Source organism: Giardia intestinalis, chromosome 1 (assembly GCF_000002435.2).
Source record: "Giardia intestinalis strain WB C6 chromosome 1, whole genome shotgun sequence".
NCBI lineage: Eukaryota > Fornicata > Diplomonadida > Hexamitidae > Giardia > Giardia duodenalis.
In genome coordinates this window covers 1,005,956-1,033,420 of record NC_051856.1, presented here as the reverse complement: position 1 = coordinate 1,033,420, position 27,465 = coordinate 1,005,956, and the positions used below count along the sequence as shown (strand labels likewise).

The following is a 27,465-nucleotide window of genomic DNA, read 5'->3' as shown; positions in this document are numbered from 1 at the left end:
TTTACTGACAAAAGTCCTAGTTCTGTACTTTTGCAGTATGTAGTTTATTATATTCCGTTGGTTTATATTTAAATGCTTGCGGTCCTTGGTCTGCTGATCGCCTTTCAAGCAGCGAAGTGTACACACTCCAACCAGGTCAGCGATTGCGCAGAGGACCGTTGCGAGGAGATCAACGGCCACGAGCTGTGCACAGAGTGTAGGAATGCTGGCTACATACCCTTCAACGGACACTGCATTAAGTATGATAGCGAGCAACACTCTTCATGCAAGAGTGCAGATGGTACACCCATTGTAAGCGAAAAGAGGTGCGGGATGTGTACAGACTCCATGTATCTATACAAAGGAGGCTGCTACGCGTGCGGTAATCTTTACCCCGGGAACCTTATATGTAGCGAGTGCGATAAAGGAGTTTGCAAGTCTTGTACGTCTGGTTTCTTTAGGAACCCTGCAGCGTCGCAAACAGTCGATTCGTGTGTTCGGTGTGATGACACAACAGGAGTGGCGGACTTTGTAGGAGTTGCCGGTTGCCTGCATTGCCTCTCGCCGTCTAAGTCTAAGGGTCCTGACGTGGCCCTATGTGTCAAGTGTAAGCTCTCGACACACAAGCCTAATCCGAACGGAGACATTTGCTACAGATGCGAGATCCCAGACTGCCCTAGGTGTGCGGCTGATGATTCGTGTGCAGTTTGTGGTCGCGGGTATCTTAAGGGAACAACCAAGCGTGTTTGCGTCTCTCAGTGTGGAGTTGGCTTCTACGTAGCCCCTACTCAGCTGCGACAATGCAAAAAATGCTCTGGTGCGTGTCAAACCTGCGAAGGACCTAATGAAACAGATTGCACCTCTTGCAATGAATCGGAGGGCTATTTTCTGGCAGCAGAGAATGGAACGGGGAGGTGTGTTTCCTGTGGAGACGAGCAGGGACACGCTGGATGGAAAGGAGTAGCAAATTGCAAGGCTTGCACTCGTCCCAGTACCCCCGGGGTGGTTGAGTGCACAGAGTGCGAGTCGAACCGTTTACTTATTGATGGACAATGCAGGAAAGAATGTGATGATCCATCTGAGTATTGTGAGGCAGACGCCTGTGACGTCGTTTGGAGGAATGAGCTTCTCTGCTCTCGCTGCAAAGAAGGACATGCGCCCCTCAACGGTATGTGTTCCGAACTCACGCCCAATAACCGACGCGCCTGCATTGCCAGCAAAGGACGCTGCGAAAAGTGTGGTCCAGGTTTCTTCTTTCACCAAGGAGGATGTTATCAGGTAGAGCTCGAAGAGAAGAACTTTGTTTGCGTAGAAGTCGGGACCAAGCCCGAGGAAATTGGGTTATGTAAGACATGTGCAAGTGGATTTCGGAATGATAAAGGTATTTGCGTACGCTGCCGGGACCCGTACTGTAAGACGTGTGCTCAAGACACAAACACGTGCGAATCCTGCATCGACGGATACTACGATCCGAGGTTTTGCAAACGATGCCACAATGACTGTAAGACATGCGTAGGAGAAAGTCCAGAGCAATGCCTCACATGTCATCCTAAAAAATACTTATCGCCCATACATAAAAACATCGGAGTTTGCGTAGATGCGTGGCAATGTGGCTATGGGATGTATGGACACCCCTTCGCTCTCAAATGCCTTCCTTGTAGCGAGGGGTGCGCTACATGTAGAGGCTCGGAAGAGAATGACTGCACATCTTGTCACCTCCGGACACACTTCTTTGTTCTTACTGGGTATAACCGTGGCCAATGCATCGAATGTGGAGACACAACCAATCCTAAAGGGATTAATGGTTGTAGAGAATGTAGCGCGAAAGGTGACTCGGTTAGATGCATCGCTTGCAAAGCTGGCTATGTATTAGTTGGTGGCAAGTGCCTGTCCCACTGTGAGGACCCCAATTGCGCGGCGGGTTCGTGCGTGGTGGGAATAGGCGAGAAGCTGTACTGTAGCTTGTGCAAAACAGATGAACACGCGCCTGTGGACGGCATTTGCACTAACGTGGCAAGCGCACACCCCAGTGGCTGCGTGACTGGCGTAGGTTTTGACTCAGCGCGGAGCTGTCTTCAGTGTGGTGCGGGGTATTTCCTGTACATGGGCGGCTGCTACCAGGAGAGCAAGGAGCCCGGAAAAAGCATCTGTACCTGGGCAGGTGTTCCTGGTTACGTTAATGGAAACAACTACGGTCTTGGTCTTTGCAATGCATGTGCCGCCGGCTATGAGAACCAAGACGGCGTCTGCCGCCCCTGTACCACGGTGAACTGCGAGCGGTGCAGGATGGATGACCAGGGGGAGGTGTGCACACACTGCATGGTCGGGTACGTTCTGGATCAGGCAGGCACATGCACCACCAAGACCATGGGTTCATGCACGGTCCCAGATTGCGCCGAGTGTACTGAGGGCAAGAAGTGTCGGCGTTGTGGACCCGGGTTCTTCCTCACCAGTGTGGGGACCTGCGTGGACAACTGCAGAAGCATTCCCGGGCACTACGCACTTGATGCCACGGAGAAGAGCCCCGCAAGGTGCGCTCTGTGTGAGATCTCGAACTGCAAAGAGTGTGGAGCCGGTAATTTTTGCGCTGTGTGCTCGGACGGGTACTTCTCCGACAACGGAGTCTGCACTCCTTGCGACAGCACGTGCGCCACCTGCGTAGCTAAGGGCCCCAGTAGCTGCGTGTCTTGCCCGTCGGGCTACGCGGTAACGTCTGAATCGGGGGTCGGGGAGTGCAAGAAACCGTGTACCCCGTCAGCCGACGGCTGCAAGAGGTGCGACGCGAGCATCGACGGGGCAAGCTACTGCTCTGTATGCAGCGTGCAGACCGCGTTCCCTCTGAACGGCAAATGCGTCGGGCCCTCCGCACGGGCAGGGTCTGCGTGCGTCTCTGTGGTCGACGGCGCCTGCACGAGTTGTGCAGACGGATACTTCCTCCTGTCGGGAGGATGCTACCAGGTGGACACATATCCTGGACGCACCGTCTGCCATGCAGAGGAGAGGGGCGTGTGCACCAAGGGCGCGCACGGAAAGATGGTCAGCGAGTCGGGCATCCTTCAAGAGTGCTCGATCGCAAACTGCGCCGAATGCACGGCCGACGCCTGTGTGAGGTGCAAGCTGGGGTATGTGAGCGTGGACGGCCAGTGCCAGAAATGCGCCCAGGGCTGCGTCACCTGCATTGCCCCGGACAATCCGCAGATGTGCACCCTCTGTGACACAGGGTACTACCAGTCGACAACTGGATCGGCGTTCACATGCACAGCGTGCGGTGCGGACAACAACGGCATGAAAGGGGTCAACGGATGCACTTGCTGCATGCCTCCTGAGGGCAAGGTCGGATCCGTCCTCTGCTACTCCTTTGATGCGCTCCCGAGCATCATTCCGACGCCCAAGCCCGGCCCAGATCCAGTCCCAGATCCGGTTCCAGCCCCAGCCCCGAGCTCGGCAAGGAAGACGGCCATGATAGCCGGGGTATCCGTAACAGCAATCCTCCTTGTCACAGGCCTGGTCAGTTTTCTCCTGTGGTGGTTCCTGTGCAAGCGCACATAATTTTGCAGGATGAAGTAAATTGCCGTGAAGTATGACCTTAGTTTTACTTCGTCTCGCGTGACGGGCTCTCCGGCTGCGGCTCAGGCTTAGATCTATAACTCCAGGCGCCTGTGGCTAGAACACCGTGAAAGAATCCGTTGATCGGCTTATACAGTAGATTATATCATCACTGGCACCGTGAGCCTAAACAGCATGGCTTTTGCTCTGGTTCGCGCCAGCCTACCATAGACGATTTACATATGTATGATCATCACATAGAATTCCGCGCCAGAAGCCATCTAGCTTGGAGTTCAGCGATGGGTTTCTATGGTTTCAAGGAAAGGTAAAGCACCTTATGCATCCAAGAAAATTCTGAGCAAGATCACTACAATTGAAGTCGCTATAGCTTCTTTTACAGTTATCTTACCAATAGCTGGTGTCCGACTCCCCACACAAGTGGCCTGTCTCTTTAAATGCGTAGAAGGTTGAAATAGCTAACTCGCAAGGACGATTTCTACAAGCTCTTGAAACTATGTGTTGTGATAAATCTCTGGTGTATGCTCTGTCTGTCCTATCGATGTATGTGATACAGAGCTGGAGTTCGGCCTATGTCACGTCGAAGACATAGTCACTTCCACGAACACAGTAAGGGAATGGAGGGACTTTCGCTATGTCAAGCTTCTTGGACTGGCAATCAATTCAGCAGATAAAACATTCGAAGATATTATTATCTATCTTTCCAGGCCCTTTTACCCCACAAGCATCCACCTCGAGTCTATGTTGTTTCCACACCAGGTATTTGCTAAGCAAGGCTAACGTGCACTCTCAACTGCTACGGAAGCATTCCTTATTGTGCCAGTCAGGCCCCTCAATGAATGTGCAGATAAATGGTAGATGATATGAGCAGGCGTTGCTTAGATAGTTAAACTGGAGCCCATCTAGTATCGGGACACGGTCAAGATAACGATATTCCAAAGCACCCTGTTACCAGGGGCCCTGTGACATAGCATACGGTTCCTTCTGCTGCACCATAGTACAATGGCTGTAATCTAAAAAACCATGAAGTAAGATGCTGAATTGTAAAGTGACCTTGACTTTAGAAACCACAGACGGAGCACAGTTCTCTTCGTATAAGTGAGGCGACAGAGCAGAGCGAACGCCTATTGATGGAGGCCATTCACCTTGGCATGGACAATGAATTTGTTGTTCAACACACCATGACGCTACCTTATAGCTTAAATATACGTATCAACAGACTTTTGTGATGACCAGATAAACATAGAGCAAACAAGTGTGGTATTAGAAGAAGTCCCGGTGCCTTCCCTTGTAGCAAATCACTAACAGAGAACGTTAACCGGGGTTCAATACCAAAAACAGGAGCTGTCATATCGCTTGTAGTCGTTGCCCTCTTCCTTTAGCTAGGTAGTTAGCAAGAGTGCCGACACTTTTCTTAAAAGCTGCGTCAATCTCACACAGATACAGCCTTTGACTCGAAGATGCCTTGATGCTACATCTTAGTACACATGTTCACAGGTCCGTCCAGATGTTGCGACCTAAAGAGACGTAAAAGGGGCCATGCTTAAGCGTCACATGAGGTACAGTATGTCATGCTAGAAAAGAACCTTGCATATTGAATTGCCAGAGCCCGCTTACAGACGTAAGCCAAGAGTCCTAAGGATAAACACGCTTTATCTACCGATATATCCGAAGACAGAGATAGGTCGGTGATTAAGCTGTGGGACTCCTCGCCAATTTATGCCCTGGTTCTAATGGGTCTTCTTGGAGCTTCAGACAGTACCTTCGTCCCCCACACTATGCGTCTCTATCGTTATTCAGTCGTGTATCCTTCTCGTCATCTCAGGGTGGCCTTCGGCTATAATTTGTTCGTGACTAGTCTTTTTCTTAATCATTTTAGCTTGACTTGGGAAAAGCACCACCGCCAATTAGAAGTAGGTTGACAACAATAATCGTACTGAGTGGCCACATTCCCAAAGCTTCGTTTGATCAACGCTGCCGTGTCTGCTAGCTTGGCTGTCATATAGGTATTAACACAATCTCAAGAGTGACAGTTTTTCAATGCTTGCTAGAGCCCTCTGAAGTGCTTCTGCAATCTGAAAGCGAGGAAAACTGTTTGCTCTGTAGATAACTGGGAGCATGTTGTTCATACCTCCTCAGCTCTTATCGCAATAATCCACCTGATGAATGATGATGACTATGTCTACTACCCTACACTAGTTGACAAGTGTGTGTCTGACTCCCAGCTCTTGGTGAGTTTCCTCTTTAGACAAAGAACAGACACCAACAATCATGCCGTGATAGATCGTCCTAACCTGCAGTACTTAGACACACTCATAGTTTGCGCCGCGCTAGAGCCGTTCTTCTTTGCTGGACCCTTCCTCGATAACATTCTACACAGTTGTGGCCAGGGCGCTCGCTCTCTGCTCGAGAACTTGTACAGGCGGGAAATCTACTGGAAGATACCAGCTCCGCCCGGGGCGATGGTCTCTAATCCACATACCGACCTGCCTTCGTCATAGGACAAACGATAAATGGAGCAGGCTTGCCTGCACGAGCTTCGGTCCACACTCGTATACAGGAGTTGTAACACTACAAGGCCGGAAGCAACAGACAGATGGACGAATCATCGACGGGGTCATCTGCCTTTACTCTACGACCAAACGATAACAGGGGAGCTGTATGCCGAACATGCAGGGACTGTTGCTTTTTGGGTACACAGTCCAATGCTCGGAGAGTGCGGTGATGTCTAGGGAGCTCTTGCAGGCTTCTTGCTCGAAGGACATGGGCACATGCACAGTTCATGCAGGCGGACGATGGAATCTGTCTAGCTTTCCTTGCTTGTGCAGACTCGCCGGGCAGAAAGCGCGCATCCATATGCAGGCAGCCCGGGGCACGCGTGCTGATAATGCAAGTACTTCATAATATATTGCATGTTTTAACTCAAAGAGATAATTCTTGGACAACAGAAAATACAACAAAGGACAGGCAAAAGGACTCAGAATAAAAATATTAATGGGCTGCGGTTCTTCTCATGTTGCAGATGGTGCTGATCACGTTATGGACGACGAAGTGACATATGATAAGTTTGAGCATTTTAATGTGGTATCGTCCTACGGCGTTAAGGGCGGACCGTCTCCGAAGGAGCTCTGTGAGGAGGCAATCAACTCGATTAGAGAGAAGGGACATGAAACAGCTCCCCAGGAGGTCAAGGATCTTCTGGTTAAACTAGCAGGTGCTGACTGGAGCCTTATTTCTTCCGGTGCATACCCTTTTGCCGATGTCTATGTTTGTGCGCGTAATAATATCACAGTTGTGTCAGTTGTTTCTCTTGTAGATGCGCCTATTAGCTGTCTTCCAAAGTACTCGTCCGATGCGATGGTGGCAACAGCGGCCGGGATCGTGGAGGCGGGTGATAAGAATATTGGCTGTGTTGCTCCGTCCAAGGGTCTTAGCTGCATGATGATTTCGGGTCCCAAACCCAAGTCCCTCATAATAGACCTCTGCTCTGATGTTCCTCAAACAGAAATGAACATTGAGTCTCTTGAGAAATACTTTAGTGAGTGCGACATTGACAAGGAGGAAACTTCTCGTACTCTTTTGTCGTTTGGGGCCTCGATTGCAACCTTGGTAGCTGAAAAGGGTAGCGACTATGCGTACAAGGGCGAGCTATCAGATCGCCTCAAGTTCCTTCACCATTCCCCGTGCGGCCGTGTGGATTGCTACTTGATTGAAAACATCTCCGACAAGCCTGTTGCAGTTGTCGGCCGCGTCCCCGTTCTCGGCGAAACAACTTGGCCCATATACTATGCATTCAACAATGACCAGTGCCAGCTTGTGTATGAGCCCAGCCGAGAGAAGACTAAGAATGCATCCAAGCAGTTTGAGATGCGCGGAAACCTCAAGCCTGGTCAGAAGCTCCTTATGGGAATGGTGAATGCTAAGCTTACGTTATCCGCATACGACGAGGTCAAGATTTATCGCGTGTCCGAGACGGCATGAACAGTGGCGTCTCTTGGCGACCCTTCAGTAAATTGTGTTGTTAGGAGTATAGTCGTTGAGGAGTATATTTACAAGTGGATGGTGCTATACTATTTGTCTAAGGGTATTCCGCTATACACGTCTATGATAAAATCTTCTAATTGGCGCTTAAGGATCCTGTCTTCATTATCGAGAGCATTCATAAGGTGGCCTAATGCTTTGCTGCGTCCCCTCCTTGTATCAAGAATAAACTTAGTTGACGGTTGTTCGGAGTTCAGGCGTTCATTACTTTGAACCTCTGACCGCATCAGAATGCTGAGCATAGCTCTCTGATGCTCTGGTGTCTTCAAGGAGAATAATAAGAGCCGGGTATCTGCATATATACAAATACAGTTAGTGTGCTCTGCACTTTCTAAAAGTGGCTGATAAGGAACAAAAGTGATGTACTGGCCAGGAATTAGCTCCATTGTACTGCTGTCTGCGGTCTCATCATCTGAATCTTTGTCTCGCAATTGGTTTGCTCTGTCAACTTCAGTTAATACTGATACCGATTTTACCTCTTTGATGTCATTCTTGCGCCAGTGGATAACGATCCTCGTTGCACTAGTCACAAGCGTCACCTGCTTCGGCCTCCAAACATGTCTTCTCTGGCCTCGTTTGAATGCCTGAAATTCAAATGAGTATCGCTCCTGCGCTTCTCTTCGGGCATTCCTGTGAAGAAAGTTAAGAGCCATTATGTCATCCACAAGGTCCATTTCACCTGAGTGAATCAGCAACGAGCTAGAGCCGTGGTTATTCACTGGAGAAGATGGTCTAGAGCTCTGCTCGTCGCCACTGAGTGTCATCACAGTTGTATCCGAGATGCAATCATTCAGCTGAAGAGAAGTATATTGCTGCTGGCTCCCGTTGGGCAAGAAAGAAAAAAAGGGCACAGCAACGGATGAGGCACAACTATCAGAAAAGGTGCTTGTAATGCTTGTGAAGGCAGAGTCAGAATGCTTTGGTGAAAATAATGCTATTTGCTTGAAAATCGGATGATAAGAATATCCATCCAGCTGAGAGGGGAAAAGAAGTCTCGATTCTAGAAACTCTTCGAAGAAGGGTGTGTGAACAAAGTACTTCATGAAGCTCTGGAACTCTGGTGAGAGTAATGCTAGGAAGCTGGCATAATCAAAGACATCGTCATACTTTCCCGACTCCTGTACAACAGAGGTTATGTTAGTTTGTATATTCCCTGGAACAATCCTCCTAAGAGCTTGTATTACGCTCTCTTCTGTAAATATCGTGCTAGAAAAATCCTCCTCGCTTGCAAAAGACGACGTCGGAAGGACATAATAAGGTTGCTCTTTATCTTTTGTTGTTATTAAATAGTGGAACATATCTGTTTTAAATTTAGGAATTGAGATTGATGAAGCACCCGTTTGAACAAAATTTGGATCGACGAGGAGACTTGTGTATGAACGCCGTCTAATGCAGCGATAAACATGCTTCACCAAACCAAGTAGAATAACCATAAATCCTGTCTGCAGCCTGTCAGAATATAAAGACACTTCCTCATCATCTGCTGACTCCTCTAGACTTTTGAACTCTCCCTCCTTATGCTCATAATCCTGTATAGACTCTAGACGCTTCACCTCGTCACTATATCCCTTGTAGTCAAAGTAGACATGTTTTTCGTCTGGGTATATAGCTCTTGCAGCAGAGTAGTCCTGCTTGAGGGTCATGGGGGAAGAATATGTTGCACAAATGTTAGTGGATTGAAAATTAGGTATTATAGCTTGCAGTGGCAACTGCTGCGTACAGCAGTTGTTCATAATAGCTAGAGCTATAGGATTGGGATATTGGGCACCAATCGTATCTTCCTCAGAATCAGATCCAGACAGAAGGTGGTTCTGGCCATTATTTGGACCTGGTATATTAATTTTCTGCTCGTAGTGACTCGGCATCTTTGGAAGATTACATGTAGTCGATGTGTCTGCTACCCCTTTAGAAGGCTTCTCCTTAGTGGACTTGTCTATATAAATACGAGCTGCTTGATTAATTAGTAAAAGGAGTCGCTTTTTTATAATAGTAGGAAGTGATGGAACCTGAAAAATATTCGATGACGATACAGACGAAGCAGTTGCACTATTCAAGTCTCCACATTTTCGCTGATCTGAGGGTCTCGGACAACTGTTTTGTGGCAATTGTGTGCTAAGTAAACTAGATACCTTTCCATCACGATCTAGGATCAAGCTATCTCCATGGCGCCACCGCTGCTCCTTTTTGGCTAAGCGCTTCTTCACTTGTCGTTTCACCTTTCCTGCACAGGATTGCATTGCTCCTAGAAAGCTATCACCCGAATTAGATGACTCTGTTGGTACCATATGAACAGATGCGACGCTGGCAATGCTATTGACAGATTTTGATAAAAGAGGGCGCTTGTTCGCTTGCATGTCTGGGGGCGCTTTAGTTGCATAGCTGGCAATGCCCTTTCCTACTGGAGGAGGGAAAGCATGTTGTCTTGTGTTAATACCTGATTGCAGAGTGTTGCTATCGTATGATATTTGAATGATTTTGGAAAGTGTGAATAAATGAAAGTTCATAGTTATTAAACGACATAAATGAGAGATTCCGAAAAAGTTAGGAACCAGCTGCTGTAGTTCTTTAGAGGTATCACTTAGATTTTGATATGCCTTAGAAACCGTTGGGATCAATGAGTGCTCATTACTGGTGATATCAGTATGAGAAGACTGGCCTCCACCTTTGCCTTTTTTCCGTTGCCCTGCTGTTGCCTTCTTTTCCATTGGAAAAAGATTTGAGATGGTTAAGGTCTCATCAGTGCCCTCCAGATTGAATGTATTGTGAAGAGCGACCGCATGTGGCATTACTTCATGACGAGAGGCGTGCTTACTCTCATGCTTATGATCCTCTCCAAGGTAAAAGGCAATTGGAAATCTAGAAATAACTGCCCGCGGGAGCGCATAGCGAAGCAGCCTGCCACCGTACTGCGAAGAGAGCAACTCGTAAGGCGGCACAACACGGCCAGTATCCACATCGACTACGTGAAGAAGGGGGGATATTGCATTGCCAGTTATAACGGATCTGTAAGCGCCCGCAAGCACTGGAAAGGGGGAGTGCAAAATGTACAGTTGAAGACCAGACATGACAGGGAGGAATGGAAAGGGATACGAGAACGGATAAAGAAGAGTCCACATTTCAATGACACACATAGACACCCTGTGGAGTGATTTCCCAATAAATAAGACCGTTCGAGATTGTAGAAGCGCCTCTAACGTGTCCACAATTGCATTGGGAGAAACGTGGCTAAAAAGGGTCAGAAAATTAACAGAAACTGACGGAAAGCAGTTGTTAGAAAGCTTCTCGAAAGTCAGCTTTAGCTTTTCAGAGTTCTTCTGCCCTGAATTTCGTTTTAGCACTTCACCATTGATAACCGCCTGAGATAGAGCTGATACTTCCTTGGGTGTCTGGTGCACTCTTTGAGTTATTGGTGTAAAACCAGCACTAGTTGACTGTGCTGAAGTCAGTGCTACAGTCGGAAATGCCTGGACTTGCTTGTCGGTATCGATAATAACAGTGTAGGGCAACTTCTTCTTTGATGGGAAAAGCTCATATATTTTCATGCAAACACCCTGGAAGTCCCTCTCTGACTGGATGCTTCTTGCAAACTGGCCTAGAATAGTGGTAAATTTAGATAAGTGGCCCTCTGTGATAAGGGCAAAAATAGAGTACAGACTGTATGATTGGACCGTGACATTAATGTCTTCATATTGCGATTGTATGATTCCGCGCATTTCATCGCCCATTGGCAATGCAAACTGGTGAGATATACCCCAGACAAGTCTTCCCCGTGCAGTTGTGTATGTGAAACAGTGATGATCGAGTTTCTTAACCGGTTTTTCTGACAGGATTTGAACCCCCATAGGGAATACATAGTTGTAGATATAAGGTGGGAATGGAAAATCTGACAAGTCAGAGGATGGGTATCGCGCTAAAACCGTAGGTAGAAGGTTCGATGAATTTCGAGCTTGGGACCTCTTATACATTTGTATATAGCTTCCCTTGATGTAGTTAGGACAGGGCCCTGCTACCCCCACATAGAGTATAACAGGATCGGTCTTACTCATTTGGTGAATCCCGGTAGTTTTCGTATTTTTATTTTGGGCTTTCCCGGTTTCATAGCAAGCCAGTAGGAACAAAAGGCTTATTTATTACATATATTGCTGCATAGTAAGGTTGCATAATTTACTTGGTGAACCGTAGATCGCGTAGTGTAGCTGCAGAAGCCTTTGCACTAGCTTTAATTTTGGAGCTTGTGCTCTGTACACTAGCATCTTCACAGAGCCCTTTTATTGTGCACATGGACTCGAAGAACTTGATGCAGTTGTCGTACCTATCCTCCAGAGCGACATCGTTGGCGTTGGCACTGGTCCGGCTATAGGCTTGAATTGTACTAAAGACAACCTGTGAGAAGATCTTTGCATAATTGACCGATAGAGACATGCTATCGGTGGCATTGTAAATGGCCGTGATAGATGGATCTTTAGATGCAATGGCATGTTCGATAGACGCAGAAAAGTGGATAAGGACTGGAAGTATGTCGCTTATGCTAATACCATTTCTGGCGTCTATTTTCTTAAGAACGTCACAAACCACACGCATATCCTTTTCTTGGAGTAGGGTTTCAATGGCCACCTTAATGTTTCCCTCATGCCACAAATCACTAAACACTCCCACAATGATGCTTTTATGTTCCATGGACTCTATTATCTCTGTGTTGCCTAATAAAACAGACAGCATCTCATCTGTATCACCTGGTTTCCGTTGAATTTTGTTGTAATCAAATACAGAGTACACCGTTGGCTGAGCTATGGTATCCGACTCTGGCGTAGCACTTGCTGATGTCCTCTTGGGTTCTGCAGGCCTTTTGTCGTCTTTCTCATGTGGACGATTTCTACCATTGGGGTTCGGTGCAGGAACCACTGAGGTTGATTGTGGAGGCTTTTGCCGCTTTTCTGCTGGCTTGGGCTGCTGTATGCTCGCTGTAGATGCTGTGTCAGATGACTTCTTCATGGGTTTGCCCCCTTCTGTGGCTTTGTCACCTATCAGATGGGCATACAAGGTCTTAAATGGTTCAACATACTTCAAATTAATCACCCAAATGCTCACGCTGGGTGTCGTTGATTGTTCCAGAAGCAGCATGACGACCTGCGGCAATCGGGAACTCCTTCTAATTGCTACTGAAAAAAGGTTGTCTAGATTGACTGGCACTGAGCTCAAGACATGCTCCTGTTCTGCTTCATAATCCACACAGAGCATGCCATGAGGATGAAAAACTAAGCTAACATCAGAATTATTCATAAAGTAGGACCAATCACAACCACCGGCCCTGTTTTCTTTAGTGATTTCAGAAAAAGCTCCTACATCCCAGTACGTTACCTTCTCTCCGTCGCAGACGGCAATGATCTTGTGCTCATCATGAGCAGTGATATGCTTTATGCTGACCTTGGTAATTTGAAGCAGTTGGTTGCTATTCTGACTTATATGAGGATTAGTAAGTGATAGGTCTTCGCTACTATTACCTGACCGACTGGTGGCCATCAGCTCTTGGATAAAGGCAAGAGAAACTGTATTCCAAATAAATATCCGCCCTGCTGCATCCCCAATGAAGAGGAAGGCCCCACTAGATGGGAAGGTCAGGGCTGTTATGGCAGGATCGTTGACTACTGACGTTAGTCTGGCAGAGCCCTTAATACCAGTTGGAGGAACAATAGGCTGAGAATTGCAACTCGCTATATCCTGCAGTTTTCCCCGCTTGGACGTGTCCCAAATATGAATGCTCCCGTCAATACTGCCTGTCGCGAGAAACATGCCTGATTGTGTGAAGGCCATAGCTGTAATGTATGACTTGTGCGCTGAAAATCTCCAATAACATGACTTTGCTTTCAAATCATAAACATGGACAGAACCTCCCATTGTCCCTAGGGCCAATAAAGACTCATCGTAACTGAACAGGATGGACGTTGCATCACTGTTGAAGTCTTTAAATGTCAGCGTAGGCTCAGATTGGCCAAGAACATACACAGACACCATTCGCTTTGCCGTGGCAACAGCAAAGGTAGACCCGCTATTACCTAGGGTTGCAACAACAATGTCTCCACCTTTGGGCTGAACCGAGCTATGGTAAAAGGACTGTAAGTCTGTCATGAGAATTTTAAAATGCAGAGGCTCAGATATACCTTGCACAAGGGTCAACGTGGGCGGCCGCTTTTAATTGCAGGCTCCCCTAAATATCACGGGGCTCCAATCCTTGCAGGGTTGTCGTGTCTTCGGGCAGGGGCAGATTACTGCTACTTGCTTGTGCGAGGGTCCAATTCACAAATTGTTGCTTCAGCCTCTCCAAACTTTATCGTATCTAGTTGCTTAGATACCTGGAAAGATATTCATTATACTAATATACTTATAGGTCCCGGCTTGGACACAGAGGAGGAGTCTGTTGCGCTATTCACGGATGTCATGTCCACAAAGCCATCACGGCTCTTACTGGATGCAGATGCTATTCGTATAGTTTGCATGCTTCTTAAGCAACAGGATGTTGTCACAAGCGGCTTACTCAATCAGCTCAGTGCAGCACAATCAATAATCACCCCCAACTATGCTGAGTTTAAGCACCTCTATCATAGCGTCTTTAATTCGTATCCTTCACAGTATGAGAAGACAATAAGTGTATTAGGGAAAAGCCTTACATCCAATTGGTCGGGGATTGCACTGGGGTTCATAGCTTTAAAAGGCTTGGTCAAAAGAGGGAGAAAGTACTACAATGCACTCACAAATGAGCCTACGCAATTATCCAAAAAGTTGGGAGTTGTTATCTTGATCAAGGGTGTGGTGGACGTAGTGGTTTCTCCGAATCCGTGCGATGCTGCACGTGTAGTCACAGAGAGGGGACAACCAAAACGGTCTGCAGGCCAGGGAGATATCCTTGCAGGCATCCTAGCTGCTCTTCTGGCTAGGTCTGTCGATGAGTCTGCTCTATCTATATGTGAGAGGGCTGCAATCCTAACCAGAAGGGCATCCAGAGCCGCATACAAGCATTATGGGGAAAGTATGGTCGCATCCGATGTTATCGCATACATTAATATGAGTGATCGCAATACTATAGGTATCCTGGTCGATACATTTCATGTTCTGGGGACTTCTGGGATCCTGGCTATCTGCTTGGCCTGTTTATTTACTGCTTTGTTATATGCCCATGTTTAGTATTCCAATCTCACGCCGGTCTTGTGAAGAAATCTTGCGGAGAAACACTGTACTCGTAAATCTAGCAATTAGACCAATGTCTGAGAAATTCAATCATCTACAGCTTACAGCCTGTAAGTGTGGGTTCAAAAATGCCGGATGCGTCCTTGTTTTCTGATGGATCGCCAGCTGAGCAATATAACCTGGATAGCGGGCGAGAAAAACCCGTTGATAAGTTTGCAGATGAGCTGGTGAGTGTCTTCTGGAAGGCAACGAAGGCCGTGAAGAGCTCACTTGTTCCGTATCATGTTCCAATTGATCAGAATATTCAGGTCTCTACTGAAGGAAATTAGGCCTCTCTTCCTCTGTGAATGCTCTTTACAATTTATCAATGAATTAATTCCAGCACAGGAGCCATGGGGAGACCAACCGAAAGCAACTACCTCTCTGCTCTCAACGAGATGCGCAGACGGATACTTGGGGAGAATGAGCAGCTGGAACTCTTGGGGCCTCTTTGTCAAGATATATGCTCGATTGACGACCCCGAATATACAGGGGTCACCGTTGCCGCCATCAACGTTACAACCGAGATCTTTCTGGAATTGTTCACAAGATATCCTAAAGTAATGGCTGGACTAGCACTGGTAGGCTTACCAGAAGCCAACATTGCAGCTGATTTGAAGACAGCTCAGGAGAGCCTCTCTATGGATGATAACGATCTCCTCATTCTTAAGCATGCTACCTTATTCCGGCTTCTTCTGTATAAATACGCAGAGTCAAGCGCTAGTGGCAAACTATGCAAGGCTGCTCTGTACAACATGTTTGAGATTTTACGCGCGGAAGCACTTATTGAAGCACACCAGGACTCCTCTGTTGTGCTTTCTCAAACACAGCCCTGGAAGACCACAGAGGACGGGTCCATAGGCCTCTTCCCTCTCCAATCCTACACTCTGTTTCTCCGTTACCTTCTTAGACCAGAGGCACCCAAGACCCTTAGTGATAGTTTTAAGCGGACTTTCTCCAACATTCTAGACACGTATAGCGACTTGTGCTTTTTCACATTTTCTGCTATAGATGCCATTGTGCAAGAAATTCAAGATCACACACCACTAGAAGATATTTCCAATTCTATCTCCACTGCTGCCATCATCAATCTTTTTCAATTAAGTTTGGATGCCGCCAGTCACCATATAAAGGCAAACGCTATCAATTACTACATCGAATACCTGGCCATCTCAGTGACATGTATTAAAGGGTGCACCAGGTCAGCATCCATACCAGGAATCACTGGGCTTATTGATGTTATTTCTAGCTCTAGCATAAAAATCCCACAGAGGAGACTCTCGAGAGGGATTTTGGACCGTGTCAATTTGCTGTTAATACACAGGACCCCACGCGATCGCACTGCAGAAGATAGGAAAAAAGGAGATAACGTGTCTATGCGGAAACATAACCTGTCACAGATAAACTCTATGCTTGCAGAGGTTCAGAGACTGGAGCGAGAGAACGTAGCCCTTCCAGAGACAGAGCAGTTTACTCCTGCCTATGCTCTCGAAGATGCAGAGGGACTCAGGGCCGTCTTATTCTCTTGTTACTACGGAATCTGCGAGCTTCTATTCAATATTGCCTGCAGCATTGTTCGACGGTCAGTTGCCGCGCCGGACTTTACGCCTGCTCACAATGCCATTATAGCCATTTTATCTACATCTAACCAGGTCACAAAGCATGCTACTTCTTCTTCACAGAGTATCTATCTTATAGCAACAATGAAAAAGCTCTCTGATCTCCAACATAGCCTTGAAAGCGTTACTGGGTCTAAGCTTCCGGCAGGACATTATGCAAGGAGGTTTTCTTTGGCATACAAGCTTTTGGTCACCGACGCCATGTTCGATCTCTGCACTAGCAACAGCCTTCCCCTGAATAACTTCTTTGAGCATCTTTTTTCCCTTCTCGTGCCAAATGTATTTTCTATTCCTGGTTGCAGACAACGACTTCTACGCCTCTTAGCAAAATGTCTACAGACTTCATATGTTGCTAGTGCTATTCAGGCATGTCTTCTAAAGCGTCTTTCCATTCTGTCCCTTTGTGTGTCTGGCAACATTACTTTAAGCATAGTTATGTTGATCATAGCCACACTGAAGCGACACACAAATCTTCGCTGGTTGCTCAAGAATCAAGGCCAAGAAGAGCCTGCAGATGTGTCTGCTTTCCACGCTTCCCCCTTGTCACTTTCAAACTGCCTACAGCTGTGGGAGGGCACTTCAGTTCCCAGCATAACTCTGATTGAGCTCACGGGGCTTCGCAATCACTATCATCCATTGATCAGAAAATTGATCCGCCTCCTAGAAAGCGGTTCTGCCTTCACAGCTGTGCACTCATATTCAAAGGCAGATGGAGACTTTGATGCTGTCGTGGGGCTTGACGAGAGAACGTTTATAGAGCAGGAGCTTGCAAAGGGTATATCATCGAGTGAGATATCTCTCTACAACGCAGAGAACTTAGTTCCAAACATTAAGCAGCACATTATTGAAGGCATGGATGCACTAACTTCATATCCTGGCTTTCCCCTTGTCGAAGCCGCTGTCAGACAGGATTGGGGTAACGATTTATCAGGTGTCATGATAAGCCTGGCTGAGCAACGAGGAAGCGGTGTTATGATGCACTCAATTCTGCAAAAGGCCAAGACTGACGTGGACTTCGTAGTCAATGACATCCTCTCAGATTGCTGGATATGGAACAGTCAGCCGTTCCCTACACATATAGTACCTCAAGCTAAGGAAGAAAGTGAACACTGAGTCTCGGGCATCTTGCCAGGTACCTATAGTGTCTCGTTGACAACAGGGTTGCAGCTATCAAAAATAGGAAGTACAACACTGAGATGTACTTTGACAACCTTAGTAATCCATGTGTTTCTACACTGCTAACACCACGTTATCATAGAGCATCTTGTCCACAGCTTTAGTGAGGGCTTCAAATCAGTCAATCAATCTTGTGAATCTTCAATTTAAGATAAATCTTTTACCTGAAGTCTTTGTATTTAAACGAAAATAACCAAGGCACTACAAATTTACAACGACTAGAGTAGTGGGAAGGGCATTAGTTATATCATTTGTTGAGGAGCTCGTTGGCACGGTAATCAAACGTACTCTTGGCCTTAATCGCCTCTAGCTGACGAAGGGCTTGCTCAGAACCTGTTGCATCGTCACGCGCCAGACTTCTAACCCGTACCCACGGGACAGAACCTCCCTCCAAGAGGGCACGACGGACCTTCTCGCGTTTGACACACTGCTGAGCCTTACGGGCTTCTCCCTCCTTCTGGAACTTCTCCATATAGGCCTTTCTGTACTCAACGCTTTGCTGATAGACGAGGGCCTTTGCGGCCTCGTGATTTTTGTCTTGAAGGTTCTGAAACGCTTTGTACTTGATCTCATTGGTCTTTGCAATGCTATTGTCTCGCTGATATGCCACCAGAATCTCAGGATCATTGAGGGCGGCCTCGTGCTCGGGAGAAAGATGTATTGGAGGAGGCAGTGGAGCATATGGGGTGAGCGCAGGGGGAAGCTGCCCCGGTTGCGCTGAAACATGCGTAGCAGGGACAACTGGTGGTGCAATAGAGACAGCAGCAGGCTGCTGGGTCGTGGAAGCCTGCGGAATGCTCGATAAAGATGGGACTACAGGGGCCGACGAAGAGGTGGAATACGCCTCTACAGGCACAGGCACAGGCGCGGAAAGCGTTGCAGCTTTTTCAAATGCATTGACACCGTGCTGGCCAGTCTGCTCTGGGGCGGTGAAAAAGGGCACTGCAGGGGCAGGGGGCGCGGTAGCTGCAGGGACGTCCCCAAAACCGAACATGTCATCAGCACTTTGAATTGGTGCCGCTGGCTGTCCTGCGAAGGGGTCGAATGTCTGTGCAGTACCGTCAGGAACGTTATCGCCGAATCCAAAGAAGTCGTCCATTTTAAAAATGGTACAACTGGCCGGTGAGGCGGTCTTTTAAGTTTCACTAGAACCACACGCTCCTGATATAAAGATCCTATATTTGGATAGTAGGTTTTTCACATGTTTGCGAAGCCGTTATTATCAGCGTGCGAAATCTGACCAGCACCCAAAAATTTATTCAAAATGAGCGATCGTCAGTGGCGGGAAGCCATGACGCTTCTCATGGAGCAAATAAATAAGGAGTCCACTTCAGATCCTAGAGTCATACGGCTACAAAATTCACAGCTTTTGCAACAACAGCTCAACTGGTATAACACATACCGTCATGTTTACGTACTTTTAGAGGAGTGTTATGATCAGATGCACCATCCACAAAAGCGGAGAGTGATCAAGAAGTCTCTGGACGCAACCATAGGACGAATGCTTGAGTCCAGACGCAATATTTGCTGCTTAACTGGGACGTGGAGCCCCGATATCTTTGCACTCATGAACAATCGTACGTTACTTCCTACAGATATAGAATTGCATGTGCCCAGGTTTCTAGTGAGCGATAACTTCTCTCTGAGCCGTCGAAATGATCTGCTGCGCCTTCTACTCGAGCGGTACGAGCTTCTTTCTCAGAATGGATCCTGCTTTGATCTGACGCACTCTCTCCGAGGATATGTTCCTGGGAAGGGCATCCTCGAGGAGAAGACGGAGGCCCAAGTGCAGCGAGCCATGAGTCTCGAAGAAGCCATACTTCTTATTCAGCGCGCTGAGCGAGGACGTGCCGCCAGACTGCGAGCGAAGCTGGTACAGGACATCATGAAGGTTAAGCCGGCTGGACGGCAGATACAAGGAGGGCGCATTCACTCACGAGAACAGGCTAGTGTAATCATTCAAAAGTATTGGCGAAGAGCCCTCGCAAAGTCCAAGGTGAATGCCATGAAGCAGGCCGATTTAGTCTTCCTTGGATTGGCATCCTCATCTGCTGCTCAAGGTACAGGTTCATCCATTCTTCCCATCGTACAAGATATGGTAAGCAGTGAGTGCATCAAGCGCGAGAAGCTATATGAAGCGGATTACCTGGCGCGGCTCAATGCTCGCAAGGACGTCCTCGACAAGTCCATTCTTTCTGTCGGTAAGCCTGGAATCCCAGACTCTGGCATTGCAGCTAGTTCTAATCTGCACACAACTCTTACTCCTCTAACCTCAGTTATCATTGCTACTACCTGTGATGGGATGGAGTCCACCTATGCTCTTAGCAGATATATAGATAAGTCTAACATCCTTTCTAACCAGCCATATATGACTCACGTTACCAATGCGTATAACTCCGGGCTTCCTCTTATGCATGATCTTGTGCGGAATAGGATTTTGTTAGCGGATGCTAAAAAGCTTGGCCAGGCGGCCTATCAAGCTGAGCTTATTACTAAGCGCAATGTGGCGCTGCGAATTCAAGCCGAACTCGTTATGCAATCTGCAGAGGATGTCATTCTGCAAGAACTTAAGGAAAAGGAGGGGACCGAGCTGGAAAAACTGCTATACTCTCGGCACAAAAAAGCCATTGCGCAGTTCAGAGATCTGAACGACGGGGCGATTCCCACAAGTGCCTTAGACATTGCCTCTCCCGATGAGAAGCTGGTGATGGAGAAGGTGGCAGCAGAGCGAGAGGCCGAGTTATTGCGGAGAGGCTTGAAGGGGAAGAAGAAAAAAGGGAAGAAGGGAAGCAAAGGATCCAAAGGAAAAACGGCTGCACCTTCGAAGGGGGCAGCTGAGGAGGCAGTTGAAGACCCAGACAAGGCCAAGGTTTCTTTTCTGTCTGCATATCTCCACGATATTGTCGATACAACAGTCGAGTACTTCAACAGGTGGCAGCGACACGATCCAGCTAACTTGGCTGAGCAGCCATATGATGTTGAATACCTTAAGGAAACTCTTAGACCCCAGATACTGAAGGACGTATACGACAGCGTTGCTGAAACGGTGACTGCAGAGCTCGACAACATGCGTACCATTGCCGACGCAACTAAGCAGCTTGTCGAGGCCAAGAAGGGCGGTAAAGGTAAGAAGGGTAAGAAGGGCAGTAAGGGGAAAAAAGGAAAGAAGGGGAGTAGGGGATCCAAGAGCCTTCCAGCGCTTGAGCCCCCGCCACCCGTGGGCCCAGTTGGTGACGCCTCTGTCGAGGCAGCATATGCAGAACTGGTCAGCGAGGGTCTTGTAAAAGCGATTAAGCCAGCTCGGATACGAGATTTTATCGGATGTGACACATACATTGCTCCTTCAAGCCAGGAGACTGAGTTCATGCAACGAATAGCTGTCAAGGCGCTTCAGAAGTTTACACAGCAGGGCACAATTGCTATAGACAAAAAAGCCGCCGGGATTGTCGATCCCGTTGAACAGGAGAAGCTGGCCGCAGCAAAGGCATCTATTCCTGCTTATGCTCTTCTGCCGGACCTTCCATCGTACAACCAGATAAAGCAAGACATAATAGCCAACGTAATCATCCCTTTGGGGTGCCCCATGGCAAGGGCCGTTCCTCACAGCAATACCCTCCTTATATATGGGGCTCCGGGGGTGGGGAAGACCCTTCTTTCGCGAATTATTGCTACTGAAACGGGTGCTCTTGTGATTGACGTGTCTCCGGCAAATATTGTTAACAAGTTTCCTGGCCAGGAAATCGGGGTGATCTTCAAGTTGATCAAGGTGGTTATAGCCTCCAATCAACCGGCAATAATATACTTCGATGAGGCAGAGCTTGTGTTGGCAGACACAAAAGAAAAAAAAGGAAAGAAAGGAAGCAAGGGAAACAAGGGGAGCAAAGGGAAAGGTAAGCTAAAGCTGCCTGGAGACGATGTGGAGACCCCAGGATACTCCATGTGCTGCGAAGGATACCCCAAGCTTAGCGACCCAGACTACAACCCCTACAGGCTTCGTAAAGAACTCCTTAGCTTGCTGAAGTCCATTAATGAGTATGATGGGGTACTTGTTTTAGGATGCGCCACACGCACTATGACTCGCGAAAAAGCACTTGCAGACTTCTTCCAGAGACACATATATGTACCACTGCCTGACTATAACACGAGGCTAAGGTTGATCAGTCACTTCTTTGAGAAGATGGGTTTGGAGCAATTTGCTCTAACCGGAGTGGCCAAGGACGTCCCCGTGGGTCAGTACACGTCCTCGAAACTGAGCACAGGGGCCTTTGATTCTCGACGGTTCACGGCACTGGGCCTGATGAACTTAACGTCGGGAATTGCAATCACAAACAACGAGACCGAGAAGATTCCTTTTGACCTCAGTTCTTTTGCCAAGGTTACCGAAGGATTCACGGCAGGGCAGATACAACAGGCTCTACACATGGTCTGCACACCTGGACGCGTGGCATCCTTGGGATCCAAGCCCCTTAGTGTGGTCGAATTCGGACAGGTCCTGTCCCATTTGCAGCCACAGTATGACTCCCAAGTCGCCCATGTCGCTCTCTATAAGCTGAACAAAGCCCCACCTGAGTATCAACCGCCAATTCCGCTCACGGACCCTACTCCTAAGAAAGGCAAATAGCCTCCAGATTCCTCGACCCCCCTGGTAGGTATACTTTGTGCGGACTAGAAACGAACTAGAAAATCAGTAAAAAGGTCTTGAGCAAAACCAGTAAATTAAAAATGATTACTCCAACACGACGGTCTACTGAGAACCCAGTATCTTTAGACTGCTGAGACAGTGTTATATGATTTCCTTTACTTAAGGCTCTCGGGGAGAGCCGGCTTCTGCGGCGTTTTAAAATGCAGTATGAAAAACTCCTCAAGGTAGATCCGAACACAGCAGATGACCCCCTTTCCCTATCAGAGGCCATAATACTCAGCTCAGGATTGGGGGTCTGCAAGGCCTGCGAGCTCTTCCTTCGCAGCTACACAATCAGGCGGCGTGCAGTGGGCGTAGTATATACTCAAGGAGTATCGCATTTCCTAGCGCCTCTCTTCCGCTTCCTTGCAGCTTCCAATAGGGGTCATCTTTACATATCTTCTTCTAAACTCAAAGCGACAACTGCTGCGGACGTCTTTGTCTTTCCAGTTGCAACCTTTGTGTCAGAGATTGTGCGAGGAGAACTCAGTCTATCATCTTTTGATGGACTCCTTGTCCTTACAGCTGGAAAACCTGCCCCGTTGTTGAAAGCTCTTGCCCCAGCCTTAAGGGAGAACCGTTGTTGGGTAAAGTATCTATCCGATCAGCCTTTAATGTTTGCGTTTGTGCAGAACCTTTATGAAATCCAAGTGCATCTGGAGCAGATAGAGGCTTTCCATATAACAGCAATAAACGTCGTACACAGGTCTATGCAGATAGTCCTTAAGGACCTTCCTGCATCTCCTCTGCCTGCAGGCTCTTCTGTGTTAGATACGATTCATCGAAGGGCAAACTTATTCATGGAGGAGGTTATTTGTGTGGATGTCGGCTTAGAGCATCCCACGCATCCCCGTGTATGGCAAGAGATACGTCGATGGTCTCTTTTACTTGCACGAAAGCAGCCACGGTACGAGGCAATTGCACGTCTTCCCCAGGCCAAACTAATTAAGCATGCAGACCTGCTTTTCGCAGATGAGTACATTAGTTGGGCGCTTTGGTTTCTTTACCACATGGAGTTGGCGCTGCCACAACACCGCACAGAGGTGCTAAAGTGTTACGGACTATTTCTGGACCAATTCAAGCATCCATTAACACGCCCTGCAGACATCCGCAGCTACTACGATTCTTTGCTGGCGGTCTGTGGAGCCCAAGGAGGCACAACCTTGATAACTGCTATGGCCACAGCCGTTGAGTCTGCAAGCGAAGATGTTGCAGCCTCCATAGAGGCCCACATGTACACGGAGCAAAAGCACCTTCATGGTCCTCCCACACGAATTGTTGTTCTTCTGGGTACATACTTTGGTGCCCGAGAGCTGGAAGAGTGTCTTGTACTAAGTGGGAAGGTAGAGATGCTCTCTTCTCAAAGTGAGGATGGAGTTCCAGGAGCTGACCTCATTGCATTAGAGCCAGCACCACGAAGGACTGTACCATCTAAGGGGTCAGCACTGTCAACGGATACTGCTACTCAGGGGTCTGACCCTAGTAAGTATTCACAAGAAGCAAGCGCTCCAGAGCTTAATACAATCCACAGACGTCTTTACCTACAGACAAGCATTGATAAAGAGTCAACAAAGCTAAGTGATGATGCATATGTTCCTTTTACTCCAAGTAAAGGAGCCGTTATAGATGCGTTAACAAAGAGCATCTCTGGAAGGATCCATAGCGGTGCAGAAGTGGTAATCATCTCAACTGTGTCAAATCCCCTCTTCTCTACAAAGGCTATGTCAACACCGTTCTCCCTGTATGATCGATTGGATCAGCTAGGAATAAGCACAATTGCGTCAATTATCTGCTGTGGCGCGTCGATCCAAGCAGTTCGAGTTCTAGAGCGTCTCAACTTTAGGTACAAACAGGAGGCTCATCAGACACCTATACAGATACCCCTCATAGTAATTGAGGGAGGTGCCCAGTCTTTTACAACGAATTACCCTATCCTTGTTAACAATGTAGAATCGGAGGCATTAAAGGTTCTCCATACGGCCTCAATGCACATGTCTGTTTCTTCGTACTATAACACGCCCACAGAGATAGATTTTACGGGCATACAAACCAAGCAACAAAGTCCTGGCAAGCTTGAGAATCCACAGCGCCTACTGTACATAGACAATAGAGAATTAAGATCCGTTGTCCCTGTAGAGCTATTTGTCCTGTCCAAAGGTTTAAGACTCATTGTGAGACAACTTACTCTCGGGGACTACATCCTGTCATCCATGACCGCAGTTGAACGCAAAAGCGAGCAAGATCTCATTTCCTCTCTCCGGAACAATCGCCTTGAGGACCAGCTAGAGAGACTAAATGCACAGTTCCCCACGTTCTTCCTGATGTGCTCTATACCATCAGAAAGGTCTCACGACATGATACAAATCGATACACAGAGCAATCAGTCAACCACAATTGCTGCTTCTAAGCCTCTAGGTCTCACTGCAAGACTGTTTAAACTCTTAAGAACCTACAAATCAATGCGCGTGTTGTGGTCGACTGATACCACGTTTGCACCGCTGCTCATGAGGTTGAAGATGACGTGTATGGATCGCGGAGAACCAGAGCTAGAGCCTACCGATGCAGAAAATATGGTTTCTGTCTCTGATGAGTTCATTAGGAAGAGAATAGTCAGAGCAATCCCAGATCTTTCTGAAGCAGACTACGCAGCATTGATCCAGAAGTATTCGGGGATATATAGCATTCTAATGGAGAATGAGGAGACTCTGGCCAGAGAAACAAGCCAGTATGTCAGGCACAAGGTAGCCTCCATAGCTACTGAGCCCCTAATTAATCTGCTAAAGGCATTAAATTCTCTGGAAGCATAGACTTCGGTTTTAGTAACTCAGTGAGAATATCAAGGCAGTCTTGAGCATCATCCTTTCTAGCGAACGAGGGGTCACTTACGCGCTTACGTACGCGCATGAGGGCCGTTCTTTTAGCAGCGTCTTTTATGTCAAACTCGTACCTTGCAAGGGCCGAAACACACTCTACGTGGCACCCGTCAGCTGCATACATTAAAGCAGTATATCCATCTGTGTTCTGCATTCTTTTCTCGTAGGGTAAGAGGATCTCAACGCACTTGTGGTATCCACATTCCGCAGCTAGCATAAGAGCCGTGTGCTTTCCTGGCCGTAGTAGTCCTGCTTCCCGAGGAGCAAGAAGCTCTACGCACTCCCAGTGATTATTCACGGTTGCTAGCATCAGTGCAGACCAGCCACTCTTGTTTTGGTAACCAGCCTCGTTTTCCAAGAGCAACTTCACAAGCCCTGCAGAGCCGGTCTGGGCGGCCCACATGATAGCCGTATATCCATCCCGACTTCGCATTCCGGCCTGTTTAATAAGGCACCTACCACACTCCAGAGATTGTCCCTCGGCCGCAGCCATCAAGGCGGTTCCGCCACCATTCGTCAGAAGATCCTTTTCAAGAGGATACAGGGCCTGCACACATGCCACGTGGCCTTGTAGCGCAGCCAGAATGAGTGCTGTCCGCCCACTCTGGGTCTTGGACCCTGCCTCTTGAAGGAGTAACTTCACGCAATCAATGTGATTGTTGCTAGCTGCAAACATAAGTGCAGTATAACCATAGTGTGTTTGGCCATGTAGTTCTTCGATGCATTTCTGTACGTTATCAACGTCTCCCAGTGCTGCATAAACCATCAGCCATGTCACCCTGCTCATTTTCATCTCTGGAATCAAGTATCGTAGGCGAGACCACGATGCATTTATGCATCCATATTGAAGTGCGGTCAGACCATAGTAGTCATAGATTCCCAGCTCACCGAGCAGCTGAACCACTGCCTCATCATTGCCGTAAAAGGCCGCAGTCATCAATGCCGTACAGTAGCAGCTTGTTTTGGACCCGTATATCTTCCCCATATCCGACATATCTTCCTGCGATAACTGAAAGCCCTTCTCCTTAGTTTGAGCTGCGCGTATGAGGTTTGTTTGGCTGTCAGAAAACACTGCTTGTTGCACAGGTAGTCGCAGACGCAGTTTGTGTTCTTCAGCAAAGTCTATGATTGTAGCAATTATGTCTCCATTCTTCATTGAGAGTGCTAGCTGAAACACCTCAGATACCAGACCACGCTGTAGCATGATCCAAGCGACATCTCTCACTCCTTGCAGATCACCTACACACACCATGGCCTCAAGAGTAAGAAGCCCGATATCACAACCGGGTGACGAATACATGTCTATCAGCATCGAAGCATCTTTTGCATTACCACAGAACTCAGCAATCGACGCAGCGTCTTCTGCATCAGAACTTGAAGGGCTCCGCAGAGATGTGCTGTTGCTGCCCTTAGCGTCACCCGGTTCCTCTGTTGGGTACGTAGCGTGAGGGTGCACAGGCCTGGGTGGTAGGCGTAGCACCAGCCCTGCGTTGCTCCTGGCTACGACAAGAGCATGTTGTATCTCCGGGCACCTTATGAGTCCAAGCGTCTTGGTTCTCAGTGAGGTACTATGGTGCTTGCAGCCAGCATAGAAGTCCTGAAGAGCTCCACTGTATGTGTCAATAAGGTTGCCGGTCAAATATAATATCAATCTATGTAGCTCATCCAAAATAAGAGATTGCCCGGTTGTCTTATCGTTATAGAGAGTGTGACAGTACTTGATCCACTCACCATACACGCATAGCTTCAGGCAGCAGTTATCACATATGATGATTGTCTGTGGGGAAAGGATTGCAAAGACCTCATCAGAGTTGTGTGTGCTGCACAAAAAGTGGATCCCACTCACTACCTGTGCAATAATGAGCCACACATCAGCCTCTGGTAGACCGTTGTGTGCCTTGCGAGTCTCCCACACAAACTTTTCAAGTGTCTCCCCGTTCCACAGATCTGCTTCCAAGTGTGCCTGTCGGCCTTCGTCGTCTAATATGATAGAGTTGTATTTAATAAGATTATAATGGTGATTCCCTAAAAAGTTATTTGCGGCACGAACAAAGCCCTCTTGCTCTGATTGACGCAAGGCATCTAGACCTATATTGCAGGTTAAAACGGGCACAGCATCTGAAGACCGATGTGCCCTGCATAGTTTCCCTAACGAAAACTTACTCAACACCGCAGTATGTCTATAGTACCCGTGCTGGTGGTGCAGGCCTTGTTCAGGCATTTCAATTTAGAAAATGGAATAATGGCAATGTGCAATAAATATTTGAACATACTTGCAAAAGAGAAAGAAAAAGCAGAGCTGGTAAAAAAG

The 27,465-nt window shown here is 47.7% G+C and overlaps 11 protein-coding genes across 11 annotated transcripts; 7 read left to right on the top strand and 4 right to left on the bottom strand.

The window, feature by feature from the left end:
* Positions 1-72: 72 nt before the first annotated feature.
* Positions 73-3,528, top strand: GL50803_00112673 (High cysteine membrane protein VSP-like; the record flags this gene model as incomplete). The annotated part of the gene is made up of 1 exon (XM_001707013.1): positions 73-3,528. One exon carries the CDS (start codon positions 73-75, stop codon positions 3,526-3,528), a length of 3,456 nt encoding a protein of 1,151 aa, XP_001707065.1.
* A 3,009-nt stretch (positions 3,529-6,537) lies between these two features.
* GL50803_002107 (uncharacterized protein) lies at positions 6,538-7,524 on the top strand (the record flags this gene model as incomplete). The annotated part of the gene is made up of 1 exon (XM_001707016.1): positions 6,538-7,524. The coding sequence occupies one exon, from the start codon at positions 6,538-6,540 to the stop codon at positions 7,522-7,524; it is 987 nt and encodes a 328-aa protein (XP_001707068.1).
* Positions 7,525-7,613: 89 nt separating this feature from the next.
* Positions 7,614-11,630, bottom strand: GL50803_0033932 (DENN (AEX-3) domain-containing protein; the record flags this gene model as incomplete). Its single annotated transcript, XM_038046067.1, has 1 exon — positions 7,614-11,630. One exon carries the CDS (start codon positions 11,628-11,630, stop codon positions 7,614-7,616), a length of 4,017 nt encoding a protein of 1,338 aa, XP_037901627.1.
* Positions 11,631-11,748: 118 nt separating this feature from the next.
* On the bottom strand, positions 11,749-13,710 carry GL50803_0027027 (WD-repeat protein; the record flags this gene model as incomplete). The annotated part of the gene is made up of 1 exon (XM_001707017.1): positions 11,749-13,710. The coding sequence occupies one exon, from the start codon at positions 13,708-13,710 to the stop codon at positions 11,749-11,751; it is 1,962 nt and encodes a 653-aa protein (XP_001707069.1).
* Positions 13,711-13,722: 12 nt separating this feature from the next.
* GL50803_004255 (ATP-dependent NAD(P)H-hydrate dehydratase) lies at positions 13,723-14,763 on the top strand (the record flags this gene model as incomplete). Its single annotated transcript, XM_001707018.1, has 1 exon — positions 13,723-14,763. One exon carries the CDS (start codon positions 13,723-13,725, stop codon positions 14,761-14,763), a length of 1,041 nt encoding a protein of 346 aa, XP_001707070.1.
* A 131-nt stretch (positions 14,764-14,894) lies between these two features.
* On the top strand, positions 14,895-15,095 carry GL50803_0027028 (uncharacterized protein; the record flags this gene model as incomplete). Its single annotated transcript, XM_001707019.1, has 1 exon — positions 14,895-15,095. The coding sequence occupies one exon, from the start codon at positions 14,895-14,897 to the stop codon at positions 15,093-15,095; it is 201 nt and encodes a 66-aa protein (XP_001707071.1).
* Positions 15,096-15,158: 63 nt separating this feature from the next.
* GL50803_004257 (CBF/Mak21 family protein) lies at positions 15,159-17,537 on the top strand (the record flags this gene model as incomplete). The annotated part of the gene is made up of 1 exon (XM_001707020.1): positions 15,159-17,537. One exon carries the CDS (start codon positions 15,159-15,161, stop codon positions 17,535-17,537), a length of 2,379 nt encoding a protein of 792 aa, XP_001707072.1.
* A 310-nt stretch (positions 17,538-17,847) lies between these two features.
* Positions 17,848-18,699, bottom strand: GL50803_004259 (uncharacterized protein; the record flags this gene model as incomplete). Its single annotated transcript, XM_001707021.1, has 1 exon — positions 17,848-18,699. One exon carries the CDS (start codon positions 18,697-18,699, stop codon positions 17,848-17,850), a length of 852 nt encoding a protein of 283 aa, XP_001707073.1.
* Positions 18,700-18,864: 165 nt separating this feature from the next.
* On the top strand, positions 18,865-22,221 carry GL50803_0094322 (Spastin; the record flags this gene model as incomplete). Its single annotated transcript, XM_001707023.1, has 1 exon — positions 18,865-22,221. The coding sequence occupies one exon, from the start codon at positions 18,865-18,867 to the stop codon at positions 22,219-22,221; it is 3,357 nt and encodes a 1,118-aa protein (XP_001707075.1).
* A 221-nt stretch (positions 22,222-22,442) lies between these two features.
* Positions 22,443-25,088, top strand: GL50803_005925 (ERCC4 domain-containing protein; the record flags this gene model as incomplete). The annotated part of the gene is made up of 1 exon (XM_038046178.1): positions 22,443-25,088. The coding sequence occupies one exon, from the start codon at positions 22,443-22,445 to the stop codon at positions 25,086-25,088; it is 2,646 nt and encodes an 881-aa protein (XP_037901626.1).
* On the bottom strand, positions 25,051-27,375 carry GL50803_005926 (Ankyrin repeat protein 1; the record flags this gene model as incomplete). Its single annotated transcript, XM_001707024.1, has 1 exon — positions 25,051-27,375. The coding sequence occupies one exon, from the start codon at positions 27,373-27,375 to the stop codon at positions 25,051-25,053; it is 2,325 nt and encodes a 774-aa protein (XP_001707076.1).
* Positions 27,376-27,465: the final 90 nt, after the last annotated feature.